We start from the raw sequence: 15680 nt of genomic DNA, 5'->3' as shown, positions 1-15680 counted from the left end.
GGAGGTGGAGTAAGAGAAAATGCAAGGTTTTAAGATCTTCACAGTTTAAGAGTGAGGTTAGAAAATAAAAGTAGTTTAGGCTTCATGGAGAAAGTTGCCTGGACACATATGCAGAAATTAGGATGAACAGAAGTCAAATTTGCTGCATGTGTTTGGGAGAGTGAAAAAGAGTCTGTAAGTTGGAGGGGAAAGGAAAGGAAAGCAAAGCATATGTTTCTGCAATGGTGGAAACTTGGAGAGGAGCAGAGGCTTCTTGGGTACTTTCTCAGAAGAGTAAGGAAAGTACAAATTCAAGAGGAAATGCAAAGAAGGGCACTCCCAAAACATGATCAATACAAAAAGTTGGGGTTGAGTCAGGAGAACGACATCTAAACACCAGTGACAATTCAAAGATGTATTTTCTTTCAAAGCTAAAGAAGGGAAAATTCATTCTTCATGAAGTTCCTGGAGGGCATGACTTTATACAGAGGTGTTTTTTTATGGTATGAGAAAGGAATGATGAGTATAAAAAGCAAAAAAAAGAATAAGACATAGCAGTGACATAAAATGCAGTTGAAGAAGTGCAAGGTGTAGTGATATGTGTGTAGGACTCAGTGCTGTCCTGTCATCTGGTAACTGGGGTGGCTTTGAACACTGTTTCTGATACTCAGGCTAGCTCAGGTGTTATGACATCACATTCCCTTGGGAAGGGAAATTCAATGAACTTCCCAATTCAAAGAAGTGGGGATTTTTTTTGAGAATTTCACAGCCTCTTATAAAACATAGCCCAGAGCCTTAAACCAGAAAGAACCTGTAAGCTGAAAAGATCTAAAAACTAATTTAAAAAACAAGCAAAGAAAACCAAATTAGAATTAAACAAAAGATGTTCATCTGCAGTAACTGCTATTATTTTCTTTCTACTGTCATTGTTACTATTTTCTTTCAGTTCAAATGTCTTCTTTTTAATGCTTCATTTTGCTTCTTTTTCCTTGTTTTAAGGCTGGGGATCTGGATCGTTGTGATCTATACTTAGCTTTAATTCCAGAGATGGTGAATTTGTGCTTGCTTGTCAGCTGGAAGAAAGTACCATATATCCAGAATTTCATTCTGTCCCTGACAAATGCATCTATTCGTAATCTTCAGGAGAGAAATTGTGAAGAGGTAATTTAACATTATTTGCAACAGTAAATATTAATGTAAAACAAACCAGAAAAGATTAATTAAAGCTTATTTGTGATGATTAAAGAAGAGTAGGATTTTATCCAGTTATAAACATACAATGCATTTAATATACATACTTCAATTACACATATATTTTGCTATACATATGTGTTGCATTTAGTATACAATGAGACAATAAAAACTTCAAGTGAATACATATGTGTGTGTACATATTCCTAACACATGTGTCTTTAGTTGACAGTGTAATGTTAATGTAAGATATTTGTAGATAAGATTTTTTTTAGTACTTTTGTTTTCTTACTTTACATTTTTTAGAAATCTATATAGCTACAGTAGAACTTCTGATGTAGTAACATGTACTCAAAAGCCTTTTCCTCAGATAGAAACCAGTCTTATCACAACGTTTTTGTTAAATTAAAATACTTTTTGTGTCAATGAGTTTCCAAGCTGAAGCAGAGAGAGAAGGGAATTCTAGAACCCAGCATTGCTTTGGCTTTTTCATACAGTTACGTTAATTGCACCATAGTTGTATGTATTAAGCTAGTGTGTCTGAAATAGAGATATTTTCAGAATGTAAAGAAACAATAACTTCTATAAAAGGAGATTTAAATTAAGCTTTGTTGTGTAGAAAAATCTGTTATTTCCTGGGTTATCAGCATAACTGTTGATAATACATTAAAAGAGAGAGTAATCAAGAAAAGACTGGATGAGGCACTCGGTGCCATGGTCTAGTTGACTGGATAGGGCTGGGTGATAGATTGGCCTGGATGATCTTGGAGGTGTCTTCCAACCTGGTTGATTCTATGATCTGGTAGATTTAGTCTTCTAAGGAAACAGGAAGAGGAGTTTTGTTTTGAAGTTTTGTCCTTTGGTTATGTGAGTTATGTACTTGTTACAGTAGTTTCAAAGTAAATACTTTGATTCAAACTTAATGTACACTGAGGATCCTTACCAATTGATTTTGAATTCAGTGGGATTGTGTTCTCATGATGATTTATTCAGTTGCATGTCAGTTTAAGAAAGAAAAATAAAATGCTGAGTAATTGTAGATGAGAAAAATATCTTCTATGATCTAAACATCTTAAAGTAACTTTAAGATAAGTAACATTGGGCTTTCAATATCCTTAGGGAGCTGTGTACTTATTGACATTTTTTTGGACAGTTTTTATTTAATTCTTTGTATTTTGTATTATCATGCAAAGTAATCATGGTGAGTTCTGTGACCTTTCAGCCTCTCAGAGCAGGTAGCATGTAATACTCTGAACTTCAGCTGTCTTACTATGTTGAGTTTAGGCTATGTGAAGCTGCATCTTGTTTTCTGATTACTATTCAGAAATGTATAGATGGCTACCTGGCAAGGTAGAAGTGTTCTATTGCAGATCTGGGCACCTGCCCTTAATGAATAAGTGACTAATTTTCAGATTTATCCTTTCTTTAATGGTTGCAACTTGTGATTGATTGTAATGACCCAGCCAAGCAAAGCTGTGTTATGCATAGGTTAAGAAAGTAAGGAAGTAGAAGAATGCAGAGTGTCTACCTTATGATGTCTGAAGTAATTCAGTTAGGAGGATTATCAGATGTATCAGTTAGGTTATTTGTGTCACGTTAGTAGGACATTGGTCCATGTTTGTTCATGTGTGATTTGGTTTTAATTAGGAGCTGAAACTTAAAGAACAAATTAAAAAGGTAGCTAGCATGGCTTCACTTACAGCAGTTTGTGAGTTAATGGATCAGAAACTTGAAGTGGACTTTGAATCTCTGCCTTGTGTGGGTGCTTTGAAGAGATTTATTTCCTTTTCTCAACTCAATGAAGTATTAAAGAAGCCGACTACTATTGAAGAAAAAAATAGGTATGTCTGTGTTACATAGCTTCAGTAATTCTCCAGATAAATTTGTCTAGTGTGGAGCTGTGAGTGAGATGCTGACTTTTCCTTTGATAACTCTTGGCCGAGATAGAAATAGAGAATTCTGAAAACAAAGTATTCATTTAGTTGCTCTTTTGTCTTAGCATTCAGGTTTTAGAATGTTAAAGTAGACATCATTCATCAGACCTAATGTTCTTTAGTTCAGTCCTCTAGTGTGATGAAGCCAGAGCTAGCTTTGAATGTTGCTTATGCCAGCTTAAATGTGTGTACAATGCACAAAGCCACAGTATGTACACAAGAGTTTAATTGGAAATTATTTACTGCTGGTTAAGGAAAGCCCAGAGCAAGCTTGAGGGCCAAGACTCAAATGCTTGGATTCTAAGAAAAAGATGTCCAGCAAGTACTGATGTTTCTGTTGACTGCTCTCTCAGATGTTTATGACTAAGACTGCATGAGCCAGCTGTTTTTTTTCTCTGCTTAAAAAAATGTATAGATTGTCCAACCTCCTCTTGAACCTGTTTAAATTTTAGCATCTTGAAGTATAGTGAGTTTGTACACTCAAACTGTTCCTGGTAGAGTAGAAATGTGCAGGATAAATTAAAACAATGTATACATTTAGTAATATTTTTTTTTTTTACAGCTTATGTGAAGAAACAACATCTCAAGGATGGGGTAAAATTGTTGCACGCTATATTCATGACCAGTGGATTTGCCTTCATTTCACTTTAAATTCATTTCCAATGTTGGCTCAAGAGTATGAAGGCACTTCAGAAGTGTCAGTATCTACAGCTGAAAGGTCAAGAAAAATTCTGCAGCTGGCATTAGAAGCCCTGACTATTCTTCCTTCAGACCAAGTTATACCTGTGTTCAACTGCATGAAAGTCTTTGTTCCCAAGGTAAAAAGATAAAAGAATATTAACAGCTTTAGGATGGCTTTTTTTTGTCAGATGTAACTCTTTCTTCTTGTCTTCATTTTCAGCTTCTGGAATCCTCAGAGTCTCTCTGCATAGAAGCATTTGATATGGTTTGGAAAATTATATCTTCTTTGAGCAACACACAGTCAATATTTTGGTCCAATTTAAAAGCTTTTGTTCAATTCATCTTTGATAGTGAGGTTCTAGCTGCTGCTGCAAGTTCAAAGGGTGAAGCCTATGCCAAAATAAAAGAGGTCAGTTTCAAGAGCTTTTCTGGGGTTAAGGGAACATAAATGTTTAGATCTAGGAATGTATTGTACTTTTTACTTTCCCTTCAGCTATTGTGAATTTTTCATTTCCAGAAAACAAAATGTTAAGACAATTCCAGAAATGAGACTGTTAAGATAAATGTCTGGGAATGAGACTGAGACTAAACTGATACTACTGTTTGTTCTTGTAACAGAAAATGAGAAGTACTGTTTTGTTGATTTTTAGACTCTGCAGTGTCTTCCATGTTCAGTAGAATGTGAGGGATTTTATATTTTATTTTTATATTCTGCACTTCCTTTTGAATTTTTTTTTGGTTTGGAATTTGTCTCATGGACTGTCACAAGCTAGAAAAGTTAGGCCTTTTTCTATAATTTAGTCTTTATGTAATATTTTTTTTTAATTAGAAGTGGTAACTTCAAACCTTCTCTAGATGCTGTTGAATAAGCCAACTCTCACTGCTTCTTTCAAGTATTTTTTTTCTTTCTCTGAGATTCCAGGTGTAGAAAACACTAAAATCATAGTCATCTTACCATTCAATTTAAGGTGTGGTAGAGCTGCTTCCATAGTTAAGAACAGGAAATTTTTTTGTTTAATTTTTTTTTCCTAAGATATATACAGCTTCCTGTAGTCCAAAAGCTCTTGCATATGGCATGGTGTTCTTTTTTCAATTTCAGTCACTAAAAGCATATTCAGTACTGGAATGTTGGTTTATTTTGGCTTTATACACTGGAAAGTTGTTTACTGTTGCTGTTTTAAGTCTTTCATGGGGTTACTGCTTTTCTTTTCTTACCTGAGCATTAAGTATTTGCTTATACAGAAGAGTTCACAGCAACTGCAAGACTTTCAGAGGAGTAGAACATTCTGTATTAGTTTCCAGTGTGTTTATGTGTTTATATATGTGTGTGTGTATGCTTAGACTTAGGTCTCACCTGCTGCTTTGCATTTAGCACATACCTGGACCGGCTGTGGTTTAGCTTTAAAGTCACCATAAGCAGATCTGTCCTGGTGTCACACTCTTAAATGTAAATAGTAGCAAATGTCTATTTTCAGCCTAGACACTCCAAAATTAAATTTAATAAAATACAGAAAAAATGGACACTTGCTATCTATATAAAATTGCTGTGGTATTACTGTTAGCCTTAAATATCTTAAAATAGTCCCATTTATTTCCTCTTTATTCTTTTTGAAAAACTTGCTTCAAGTGGATGTTGCTGTCATCTGGTTTAAGCAGTAAATAGCACTTTGCATTTGTTCACATCAACCCAAGCTAAAATAAGATACATGTGCAAAGATGGTAAAGTATCTCTTCAGTTCCAGGAATCAATCAGCTTTTGCTTTTAATGAATATCTCTAATGGATAATTGTATGCTCACTGTTGCAGCTGTAGTTAACTTTTTATTTTTCTTTGGTCTTAAAATCTGTTTAAATTCTTGGAATTGCTGTCTTCAGTGTTAGTATTTCAAGCATTATGTAAGGTGTACTTTGGCAATGTTGAGAGTCTTAGGTCTGTGTGACAGCTATCCCATTGTCTGCAGTGGAACATACCAGACAGCAGGCATCAAGGAGCTAATGAAGGTCTCCTGTACTCAACAAAGGGCATCTGGTCGACCCACCTTCTGCCCCTCCCTAAGAAAATGAAGATAAAGTTCCCAAGCAAGTGCCTACTTATGTATATTCTTATCCCACTCCTCAGCAGTCTCTGTTGCCATGGTTGGTTTAGTTTAAGCTAAAGAGAAAGAAAATGGAACTGCCTGACACTGATTTGTCACAGGAGCATAATTTTAATTTTGCCTAATACAGTGCACTCTGTCTTCCTTTCATAATAGTTGAAGGGGTGGAACAAAGTGATATTTTAGAGCCCAAAAAAGGAATATGCCTATGGCAAAATCCAGAAGGGCTTCCACAGAGGTGCCCAGAGCAGTGTGTTCTTAGGTATAATTTATTTTGCTGCACTTCTTTTCCTTTGTGATTATTCAAATGCTAATTGTACTAGAACTTAAATGTCTTAAATGTCTTTGGCATGTGCTGAACTTCCACTATGTTAATAAAACAATTTAACAACATCCCAGGATTGAGAAGTATATTGTAAATGTCATGCTGCTCTCCTACAGGTGAAATGCAATAGTCCATTTTTGAGTTATGGGGAACGTTACGATGCCTATCTTTACACTGAAAGGAACCCTTGAATTTTTTGTAGAGAGACCAAGTTTCTGAGGTGTAGACTATTTCCTGAACGTGCTTCTTCAGAGTGCATACCTGTATTTCAATTTAATCTCTTTATGAGCTTGGTGCTTTAATCTTTATCAATACAGAACAGCTTTCTCTAGAAAAGGGAGCTGCTGTCAAAGAATTGTCACATTATCAGAAGTATAATTTTGGAGCAGGGAATAGAAGAAGCTTTGTCTTGTGAGAGCCTTCTAGAAGGTTAAATACATTTTCAAAAGTAGAGGAGTAAATGGTACAAAGACATTCTTCTGCTTTAACTCGTATGTGAGTATTAATGTCAGCATCATTGTGGAAGAGAATTAGTGATGTGGCTACCTCTGGAAAAAGAATCTGTTTAACATTTAAGGGTTTTTTTCTGAATTGGTAAGGTTTGTACTTGTGAAGTAAGCTCAGATGCATTTATTTCAGTTATTAAGAGATTTGTGTAAAGTATTCTGTATTAACATCTGTTTAAGTAAAGATCAGGTCAATCTTGTTATAATCACGTACTGGGCCAGTTGTTGCCCATTCACCTGCCCTTTTTGCAAGTAGTTGAAAGACAGAATTAACCGTAGCAGACCTGCTAAAGATCAGACCTGCTAAAACAGATATCATTGCAATATTATTCTAATAATTCTAGCACCTCTGAAAACTACATCCTGAATCTTTCTTCTTTTCAGATCATTTTCAAGCTCATAGATATGTCCACTACAAAGACTGGAGTCTTCAATGTAGTCCTTACTTACTGTTGTCGATCTTGGATACTTCCCACTGTTGATGACAGAAGTGCCTTGACAAATGCCTTCTTAAATGCTGGAAATTATTCTGAGCTTATCACTGAGGCTTGTGTCTTTGGAACTGTATTTAGGAGAGATCAAAGGTATAAAAAAACTTCCTATAATATAAAATCTTTATTACAGTTTTGTGCACTGCTTTCATTTAAACCTTGAGATAACTTGAAAACAGGTTTTTGTATACTATCTTGCTAATTTTGTGCTTTTGTTTTCTTTCTTCTGTGAAGACTTATTCAGGATGTGCAGGCCTTCATAGAAAATCTTGGAGAAGAATGTGCAGCAAATGTCGTTACAGAAAGGTAATGAATTTTAGGATACATCTTAGATTGTTTAGTATCTCTTCATTAGAATTGATGCTACAACAGGGAAGATTCTGGTTTTGGTATCAGCTTCTTATGGTAGAATTATGTAATAGATTGAGTTTGAAGAGACCCAGAAGGAGTATATTCATAACCTTTAAAAATATTGGTGAAAGGAATATACATCATGTTATATTCATAATTCAAATACAAAACACAGACAGATGCCAAGCATTTTCAGGAAAATATATCACACTTGTTAACCCAATGGGACTGAAATAACTATTCCTCATTGTTTCACTTCATAAAAATAATACTTTTTAGGAGTCTAAGTTGATATGTATCTTATCACTGTAGACAAAATAATTAAGAAACTTGGGCTTTAATGCAGGCATTTTTGGACCATGGCTTTTTAATGCTGCTTGTAGGCCTGTTTAGCTTGAATACTGGCAATAGACACTGCTTGCAATTCGTGAAATGGGGATGCTGGCTACTGTGCTATTGAAATTAGTTGTGGTTTCACTCCCAACTTTACTCAGTGGAAGAAAGTCAGAGAAGTCTTTCTAACGTAGTATTTTGAGATAAACCCTGAGTCTTTGAAAAATGGACTTCCAAAGTTTACTACTACTGTGTATTCTGCCAAAGGTTTCTTGGTTTTCAAATATGTGATGATGGCAGTCTGCAACTGTGTCATATCAGCTTTGTTACCTATACCGTTAATTCTCCTCCTGGTGCTAATTATTCAGATGTCCCTGAGTTACTAATAGAAATCAAGTGTTGTTTTGGACTAGAATATTTGACCAAAACTGCCAGCATGAATTAATCATTTTAAGGTTACAGTTTACAGGCATGGGACATCAGAAAATTTTAATGATACAACTGTTTCTGTAGAAAATGATTTTGAACAGTTAGATGCTATTAAAGATGCAGATAGCAACAGGGACAGGTATCAATTTCTTCATAAGCAATGATGAGCAAACTTTAACATTCTGGTTCTGGATATTTGTGTAGTCTCTCTACAGATGATGACTGTATGTTCAAGGTGATGCTTAGTACTTTTTACACCAGCAGAGTTTGATTTTAATTTTGTTTAATTAATATTTTTACAGTACAAATCGAGATGATCATTACGTTCGGATTTGTGCTATTAAATTCCTGTGCTTGTTGGATGGATCAAATATCTTGCATAAGAAGTTTATGGAAGACATTTTCGTCAAACTACTTGATAAAGTAAACTTCATTTCTTTTGGTATATAAATGTAGTATCAGCACAGTTACTAAACCAGAAAGTTTACAGGAATTTAGTTACAATTATTTGTATGATCTTTCTAGATTTGCCCAGTAGTACTGCTTCTTGTTGTTATGAAACAAGTTCATTCAGCCAAACTAAGATAGTAAAAATTGTCTTTTGGGGTTTATTTTTCTCTTTTTAGTGAATTTTCTGACTTCATTGGACATTACCCAGATTGTAACCATTGTTCCATTAAGAAGCTTTCTTTAGGCTGTATTTTGAAGCAACACATTTCACTTTAAACAACTGCAGGTTTATCTTTTGAATTGAGAGTGCTACTGTCTCCTTAGAAGACCTTTATAAATAGAACTAATAGAGAAGGCTGGGGTCTGATTTTGCTGCTTATTTATTGCGAGCATAGTCAGTGGTATAATAGTACAGCTGCAATAGAACATCACCTGTGCATTCTGCTTTTGTCTGAAGAACAAGAAATCATAGAATCAGTCAGGGTTGGAAGGGACCACAAACATCATCTAGTTCCAACCCCCCTGCCATGAGCAGGGACACCCAACCCTAGATCAGGCTGACCAGAGCCTCATCCAGCCTGGCCTCAACCACCTCCCTGGATAACCCAAATGGGAGGACTTCATTCCTGTCAGGTACTGGAGAAAAATGGATACTATTTGTATTATAAATCAAGTGGAAAATCTGAACTTTACAATCTTAAATTTCTTAAATTTAAAGCTTAAAGATGTAAAAATAAGGTGTATTTACATTTTAATATTTTTTAAAAGTTAAGGAAATAATTTTGAATGTCATGCATTTTGAAGGCAAAACCAGAAAAGGAATCTAAGCTGTGCAAGAATATGAATGGCTAACCTTTTTAAAAGAATTTATCTCATTCGTTTTCTTCATGTAAAACATCTGCTTGCAGAATACCAATTTCTGTCTCAAAACTAGAGCTTTAGTTAGAAGCTCATCTAATAGGTAGCATGACTAAGATGTTTTTTAACATGCAGACAGCAAAGTAGCAATGTTTTTGTCTATATACATATGTCTATAAATTCATTTATGTATATTCATCTCTATGTAGGATCTTTAGTCCTTATATAATTGATTGAAAGTTTGGGTCTGTGTACTCCATTGTATGTAGTAATGCTTTAATTGTTCATATGAGGTAGGTGCTGTATTTTTTTTTATGTTCTACTGTTTGAAGAGTCTTAATACCTAACACTTTTGTACTCTTACAAAAGAGTACAAAAAGTGTTGTTTGGTTTTGTTTTTCCAGCTTTACAAAGCTGTCATGAGCAAGCTTCAAAATTTGATTCTAAATAAATGAAATGAATACATTTTTCATAACATCCTATTTTTAATGTTGTTGATACTTAGATGTGCAGTAGATGCTGCTTTCTCAGTCAATCATACTTTCACATAATCAGTTTTAAAGGAGGAATAGACAGTAAAACTTTTACTTTGCCTTTAGGATGAATTGGTATCCAGAGCTAGAACACGCTATTATGCAAACTCTTTGCAGCACAGAATTAAAAACCGTGTGTGGCAGACACTCTTACTGCTTCTTCCAAAGCTTGACCAGGTATTGCTCTTCATTCTGACTTCTTAAATAAAGAAATGTAGTTTCAAGAATAATTTGGTGTCATGCAAACTGTATATGCTCAGTTACAGCAAGGTATTAAAACGCATGGAATCATTGTGTAGTCTTTCAGTTGAACTGATGATGCATTTTTAGAGGTCACTGAAAACTGGTTCTTGGATTTGTGAATGATATTATTATTTGTAACTAGACTGTTGCTGTTAAAGCTAACTAAAACTGTAATGACTATCTGATTTAAAGCTTTTCATTTAGTAAAATCACTAGTAATTTGTGAGTACTCAAAGTGGAGAAGTTTGACTTTCAGCTAATGCTTCTTCATAATAAAATATTTTAGGAGTATAATAAAGAAATTAGATGGTTCTAAAATATTGTCATCTGAGGACAAAGTATTTCTAATTTAATGCTAGATCTGAGAATGATTTTTTTAATTTAGAATAGTTTTCTTCTTGAAAATAACTTAACAATGTACTGAATTAGTATCTGATTCTGTTTTCCCAGAATTTTTTGTGTGGAATACTTGACAGAGTTTTTCAGGCTGGATTTGGTAACAATCAGGCATCTGTGAAATACTTCATAGAATGGATTATTATCCTGAGTCTACATAAATACTCCCAATTCCTTAACAAATTCTGGGATTGCTTTTGCTATGTAAGTAAGAACTTGGGCATTTGCTTGAAGAGTAATTATAACTAAGAGGGTACAGTTTGTCTCGTCACATATCACATTCTGTTTATTCCAGTTTTCCTTTAGAAGCAGTGGGCTGATGAGGAGCTCAGTTAATTAACTTGGAAGTGAATTACACTCAGAAACATTTAAACATCTGTGATAGAAGTGAATGAAGATAAGTAAACTTGTCCAGTTGAGAGAATTCCTCTTAAAATGCACTACTCTGGGCAGAGTAGAGCTGGCATAACGAGTTAGAATACTCACCCATACAAGAGCCATTAGGAACACAGATTAGGAACTCACCCTAGATTCTGAGTTTGCAAAGATACCACAAAATCACTTGTGGTTTCCACATCCAGCTTCTGTCTTCTGCATCTTACTTGGCAGCGGGGACGTGACCTGTCTTAATACTTTGTTTTGAAGCTTTTAATGGGGACTTCTATCACAGTGAAGTGGTTTCTAGACTGGAGGCAGAGTTAGAATTATGGTACCAAGAAATCATGAAAAGGTTGACTGAAAGCTGATTTATTAGCTTTTAATATTTTTATTTCTTGGATTCTACTTTAGGTAAAAGCTGACTTGTAGAAATAGTACTTGTCATGAATTTGTTATCATTGGATGTTATGGCTGAGTAGGAAATGAGTGTATTTGCATCCCCTCTTGTTCAGTAGTTTTTAAAAAGGTCAAACAGTACAATAAAAATCAAAATTAAAAAAACTTGGGAAAACTTCTATGTACACTTAGATATTAATTTCTTGCCCCAAACCAGGCAGATTTTAAGTGCTGCTTGGAGACAGCTTTACTTTTTTTCATGATGCATGCTGTGGTGTTGGGTGTGGGGTTTGGGGTTTATTTTGATTGGTTGGTTGGTTTTGTGTTTTTTGTTTTTTTTCATTTGGGTGGATTTTTTCTTTTCTGTGCAGGTTAAAAGAATTTTCTTTCTATTTGCAATTTATGCTTTTTGAACTGCATAAAGCTGTGTCATCATGGTTAATATGAACTGATGAAAAGCATTGGAAGAGATGTAACCTCATCCTTTTTCAGGGTTCTTGCCAAAAGCTCAGACAGATGAAATTACTGTTGTCTTAGTAGACAATAATCTGTTGGATCAAAGTGATCTGATGCTGATAACAAATGTACTGAATCACAGCAGACCCCTTCAAACAAACAGAGCAAGCAGAAAATACATAGATTTATGAAAAGAAATACAGATGGTATTTTCAGAGGCTATTCTGGAAAATGGTGACTCTGCAAGGGATTTTCAGAATCAGGCCAACAGCATCCTGTCTCTTAACAGGAATAGCGTGGTAAGCAGGAGTAGGGAAGCAATCATGTGCCCACTGGTGAGGCCTCACCCCATATACTGTGTTCAGTGTTGGGCCTCTGACTACAAGGATGACATTTAGGTGCCATAGTGTGTCCACAGAGAAAGGCAGTGAATCTGGTGGAGGGGTCTAGAGACCAAGTCTTGTAAGGAGCAGCTGAGGGAACTGGGATTGTTCACTCTGGAGAACAGGAGGCTGAGGGTTCACTTTGTTGGTCTGTAAAACTACCTGAAAGGAGATTTTAGTGAGGTGAGGGTCAGTCTGGTCTTCCAAGGAGCAAGTGACGGGACAAGAAGGAAAGGCTTTAAGTTGCTTTAGAGGAGGTGTAGATTGAACATTAGGAAAAAATTCTTCATTGACAAGAACAGGCTGCCCTGGGAAGTGGTTGAATCATCATTCCTGAAGGTATTTGAAAGACCTGTGGACTACAGTGAAGGCCTTAGGGACATGGTTTAGCAGTGAAGTTAACCATGTTAATGGTTGGAATCTATGAACTTTTCCAGCCTAAACAATTTTATGATTGACATTCTGTATTGAAAAATAATTTGAACCTGAGCACCCAGTGCAGTGCTGTGATGAAAGGGATGAATAGGAACTATATCTGTTAATAGAAGGAGGAAACAAATTTCTTGTAGTACAGATCATGGTTAAGGCTGATGCTAGCCTACTCTGTCTGTGTCAGATAGCCATGTTTGTGATGACATGGAGAAGTGCAAGCACTTAAAAAAAATCCCCATGGTTTTTATTTGAGTGAATTTGGGTTGAATTTTAACTCTCTTACACTGCTGTATACTTTGTTTGGAATTATGTCTTAGTAAAAATCTTAATAATACAAACTTCGAAGTTTAGTAATTCTTGCTGTGGAAATATGGCTTTTTAAATAGTATTGATACTATTGCAGCATTACATGCTGTGAAAAAGGGTATAAAATCTTTTACATATGCATATTTCTTACTATATTCTCTTTTGCTTTAGAATGAAGAAAAGCTTAAAACAAGCATCTGCACATTTTTATCAGTGTTATCACACTTTGACATCATTCTTCAGAATACCTCAGAGAAGGTATGTTTGACTAAAAGTGGTCATTCTTTTTTCAGTTGCACTGTATATGGATTTATGGAATGAAAAACATTTTTGCAGTCTATTTAAAGAAATTTTTAATACTTTCTTCCAAATAAGGTATCCAACACTAGCTCTTCCCATTACCTTTGTAAGATACTGAACTTGGAAAAATTAGCTAAATAGTAGCTGCTCTGGATACTTAGTGCCTGATTACTTGTAAGCTTTCCTGGAATAGCTACTCCAGTTTAAAGTTTAGATGCACGTGGTTTTGTTGCTGCTTTAGTTTCATCTGCATGAAGGTGGCTAGAGATAATCTGGAAGAAGTGAATCTTTCTGTAGAATAACAATACTGAAATAGGAAGTTATCAGCAATAACTAGTCCATATTACATTTAGAATTCTTCATTTGGAATTCTAGCAGTGCCATGTCTACCTGTGTTTTTGAACACCTCCCTGATCAGTCTATTCCAATGCCTGATCATTGTGAATTTTTTCCTAATACCCAACTTAAACCTCCCCTGGTGCAGTTTGAGGCCATCTCTTCTCATTCTGTCACGTAATCCAAGGGAGAAGCTGCCAATGCTCACCTCACTATAGCCTCATTTCAGGTAGTTTTAGAGAGCAATGAGGTCTCCCTTCAGTCTCATTTTTGCTAGGTTAAACAGTCCCAATTTCTTTAGCCACTCCTCATAACACATGCTCTCCAGGCCATTCACCAGCTTAGCTTCGTTGTCCTTCTCTGGACATGATTAGAGCAACTGCTGACAGAACAAGGGGTAATGGGTTCGAACTTGAAGAGGGGAGATTTAAACTAGATGTGAGGAAGAAGTTCTTCACAGTGAGAGTGGTGAAACCCTGGAACAGGTTGCTCAGGGAGGTTGTAGATGCTCTCTACCTGGAGGTGTTCAAGGCCAGGTTAGATGAGGCCTTGAGCTGCCTGTTGTAGTGGGAGGTGTCCCTGCCTATGGCAGGGGCTTGGAACTGGATGATCCTCGAGGTCCTTTCCAAGCTAAACCATTCTATGATTCACATCTATAGCAATCCAGGCATTTCTGTTGTTTAATGTTTGCATACATTTGCAAGAACAAAGATCTAAGTGATAGAAAAGCAGAAGTAGAGGTAGCTGTGTATTGAGAATAGTAATTTGTAAAGTAAATTAATACATTTTCAAAACACAACTGAGGCTGTAGGCTTGAGCCCTGCTGAGAAGAAAGGAAGGAAAGCAGGACCTGCGTTTGCTCATATATGAAGCGTTAAAGCTTTGGACTGTATGAAAAGCTGTGATTTGAGGAACACAGTGCTTTTGTGCCCCGCTTTGTTACTTCTGAATATTACATTAAGATTTAACATAAAGAAACTTTTTTTGTTGTTTACATCTTTGTTTTTTAGAAGCCAGCTTTGAAGAAAGCCATTATAATTGTTCTGCAGTGGTGCTTTAACCATAATTTCAGTGTTCGACTTTATGCGTTAGTTGCCCTTAAACAAATTTGGAGCATGTGCAGAATGTTGCATGTGGAAGAATTTGAAGCTCTGACACCAGTTATTGAATCTAGCCTTCAGCAAGTGGAAAATATGCATGGCACAGGGTTAGTAACGTTCTTCTGACATGCAGCTTAGTGTTGTCCTTCTGAGCTATCTGCAGTAAGTGCAGTGTTTGAAAACAGCACTTGGTGATTCCTGTGGGGGGTTATGTTTTGGGGTTTTCTTAACTGCTGTTCTTGGGAGGGTTTTATGACAGCTAGAAGTTGTCACTGAGCCACAGGCTAGTACTCAGTTTTCTTTCAGAGACCTTGATGAGATGTTCTTGACAAATTTGCTTCTTTCACTAAGAGAATTTGGACATACGTTACAGCCTTTCTTGGTAAAAAATAATTCCCAAGTGCTGGCGTTTGGTTGTTTGGTTTTAGGTTTTAGTTTTTTCTAATGGCTCCTTACTTAATTGCTGAATTATTTTCTTTACCATAAACATATAGTAAGTACAATCAAGTTGCTTTATGCCAGTCTGACAATTGAAAAAAAAATCCAGTGTGTTGCCTTTTTTGTGCATGTTGCTTTACTTTCTGTAATTGCAGGAATGCCAAAAGGAACTGGCAGCGAATCCAGGATCACTTCTTCTTTGCTACATTTAATCCACTTCAGGATTACAATCTAGAGGCAAGTCCAAGACTGTTGCTCATCATTGTATTTGTTTTGACAACTGTATTTTCATCTTCCTATATTCTAATGCAGGTTGAATGATCAACTATTACTCATGCAAAACTCTGAAGAATTATATTT

The 15680-nt window shown here is 35.7% G+C and overlaps 1 protein-coding gene across 1 annotated transcript in view; it reads left to right on the top strand.

Moving 5' to 3' along the window:
- Nucleotides 1–15680, top strand: part of TARBP1 (TAR (HIV-1) RNA binding protein 1) — a 40999-nt gene that overhangs the window by 18240 nt on the left and 7079 nt on the right. The window contains exons 14-25 of the mRNA XM_064158557.1: nt 979–1140; nt 2818–3011; nt 3667–3922; nt 4006–4194; nt 7096–7295; nt 7437–7508; nt 8618–8738; nt 10223–10333; nt 10850–10999; nt 13318–13404; nt 14793–14989; nt 15476–15557. Coding sequence (XP_064014627.1) covers nt 979–1140; nt 2818–3011; nt 3667–3922; nt 4006–4194; nt 7096–7295; nt 7437–7508; nt 8618–8738; nt 10223–10333; nt 10850–10999; nt 13318–13404; nt 14793–14989; nt 15476–15557 — 1821 coding nt within the window. The remainder of the gene's footprint in view (nt 1–978; nt 1141–2817; nt 3012–3666; nt 3923–4005; nt 4195–7095; nt 7296–7436; nt 7509–8617; nt 8739–10222; nt 10334–10849; nt 11000–13317; nt 13405–14792; nt 14990–15475; nt 15558–15680) is intronic.

This window comes from Pogoniulus pusillus, chromosome 18, assembly GCF_015220805.1.
Source record: "Pogoniulus pusillus isolate bPogPus1 chromosome 18, bPogPus1.pri, whole genome shotgun sequence".
NCBI classification, from domain to species: Eukaryota; Metazoa; Chordata; class Aves; order Piciformes; family Lybiidae; genus Pogoniulus; species Pogoniulus pusillus.
This window is presented reverse-complemented; position numbering and strand designations above follow the sequence as displayed.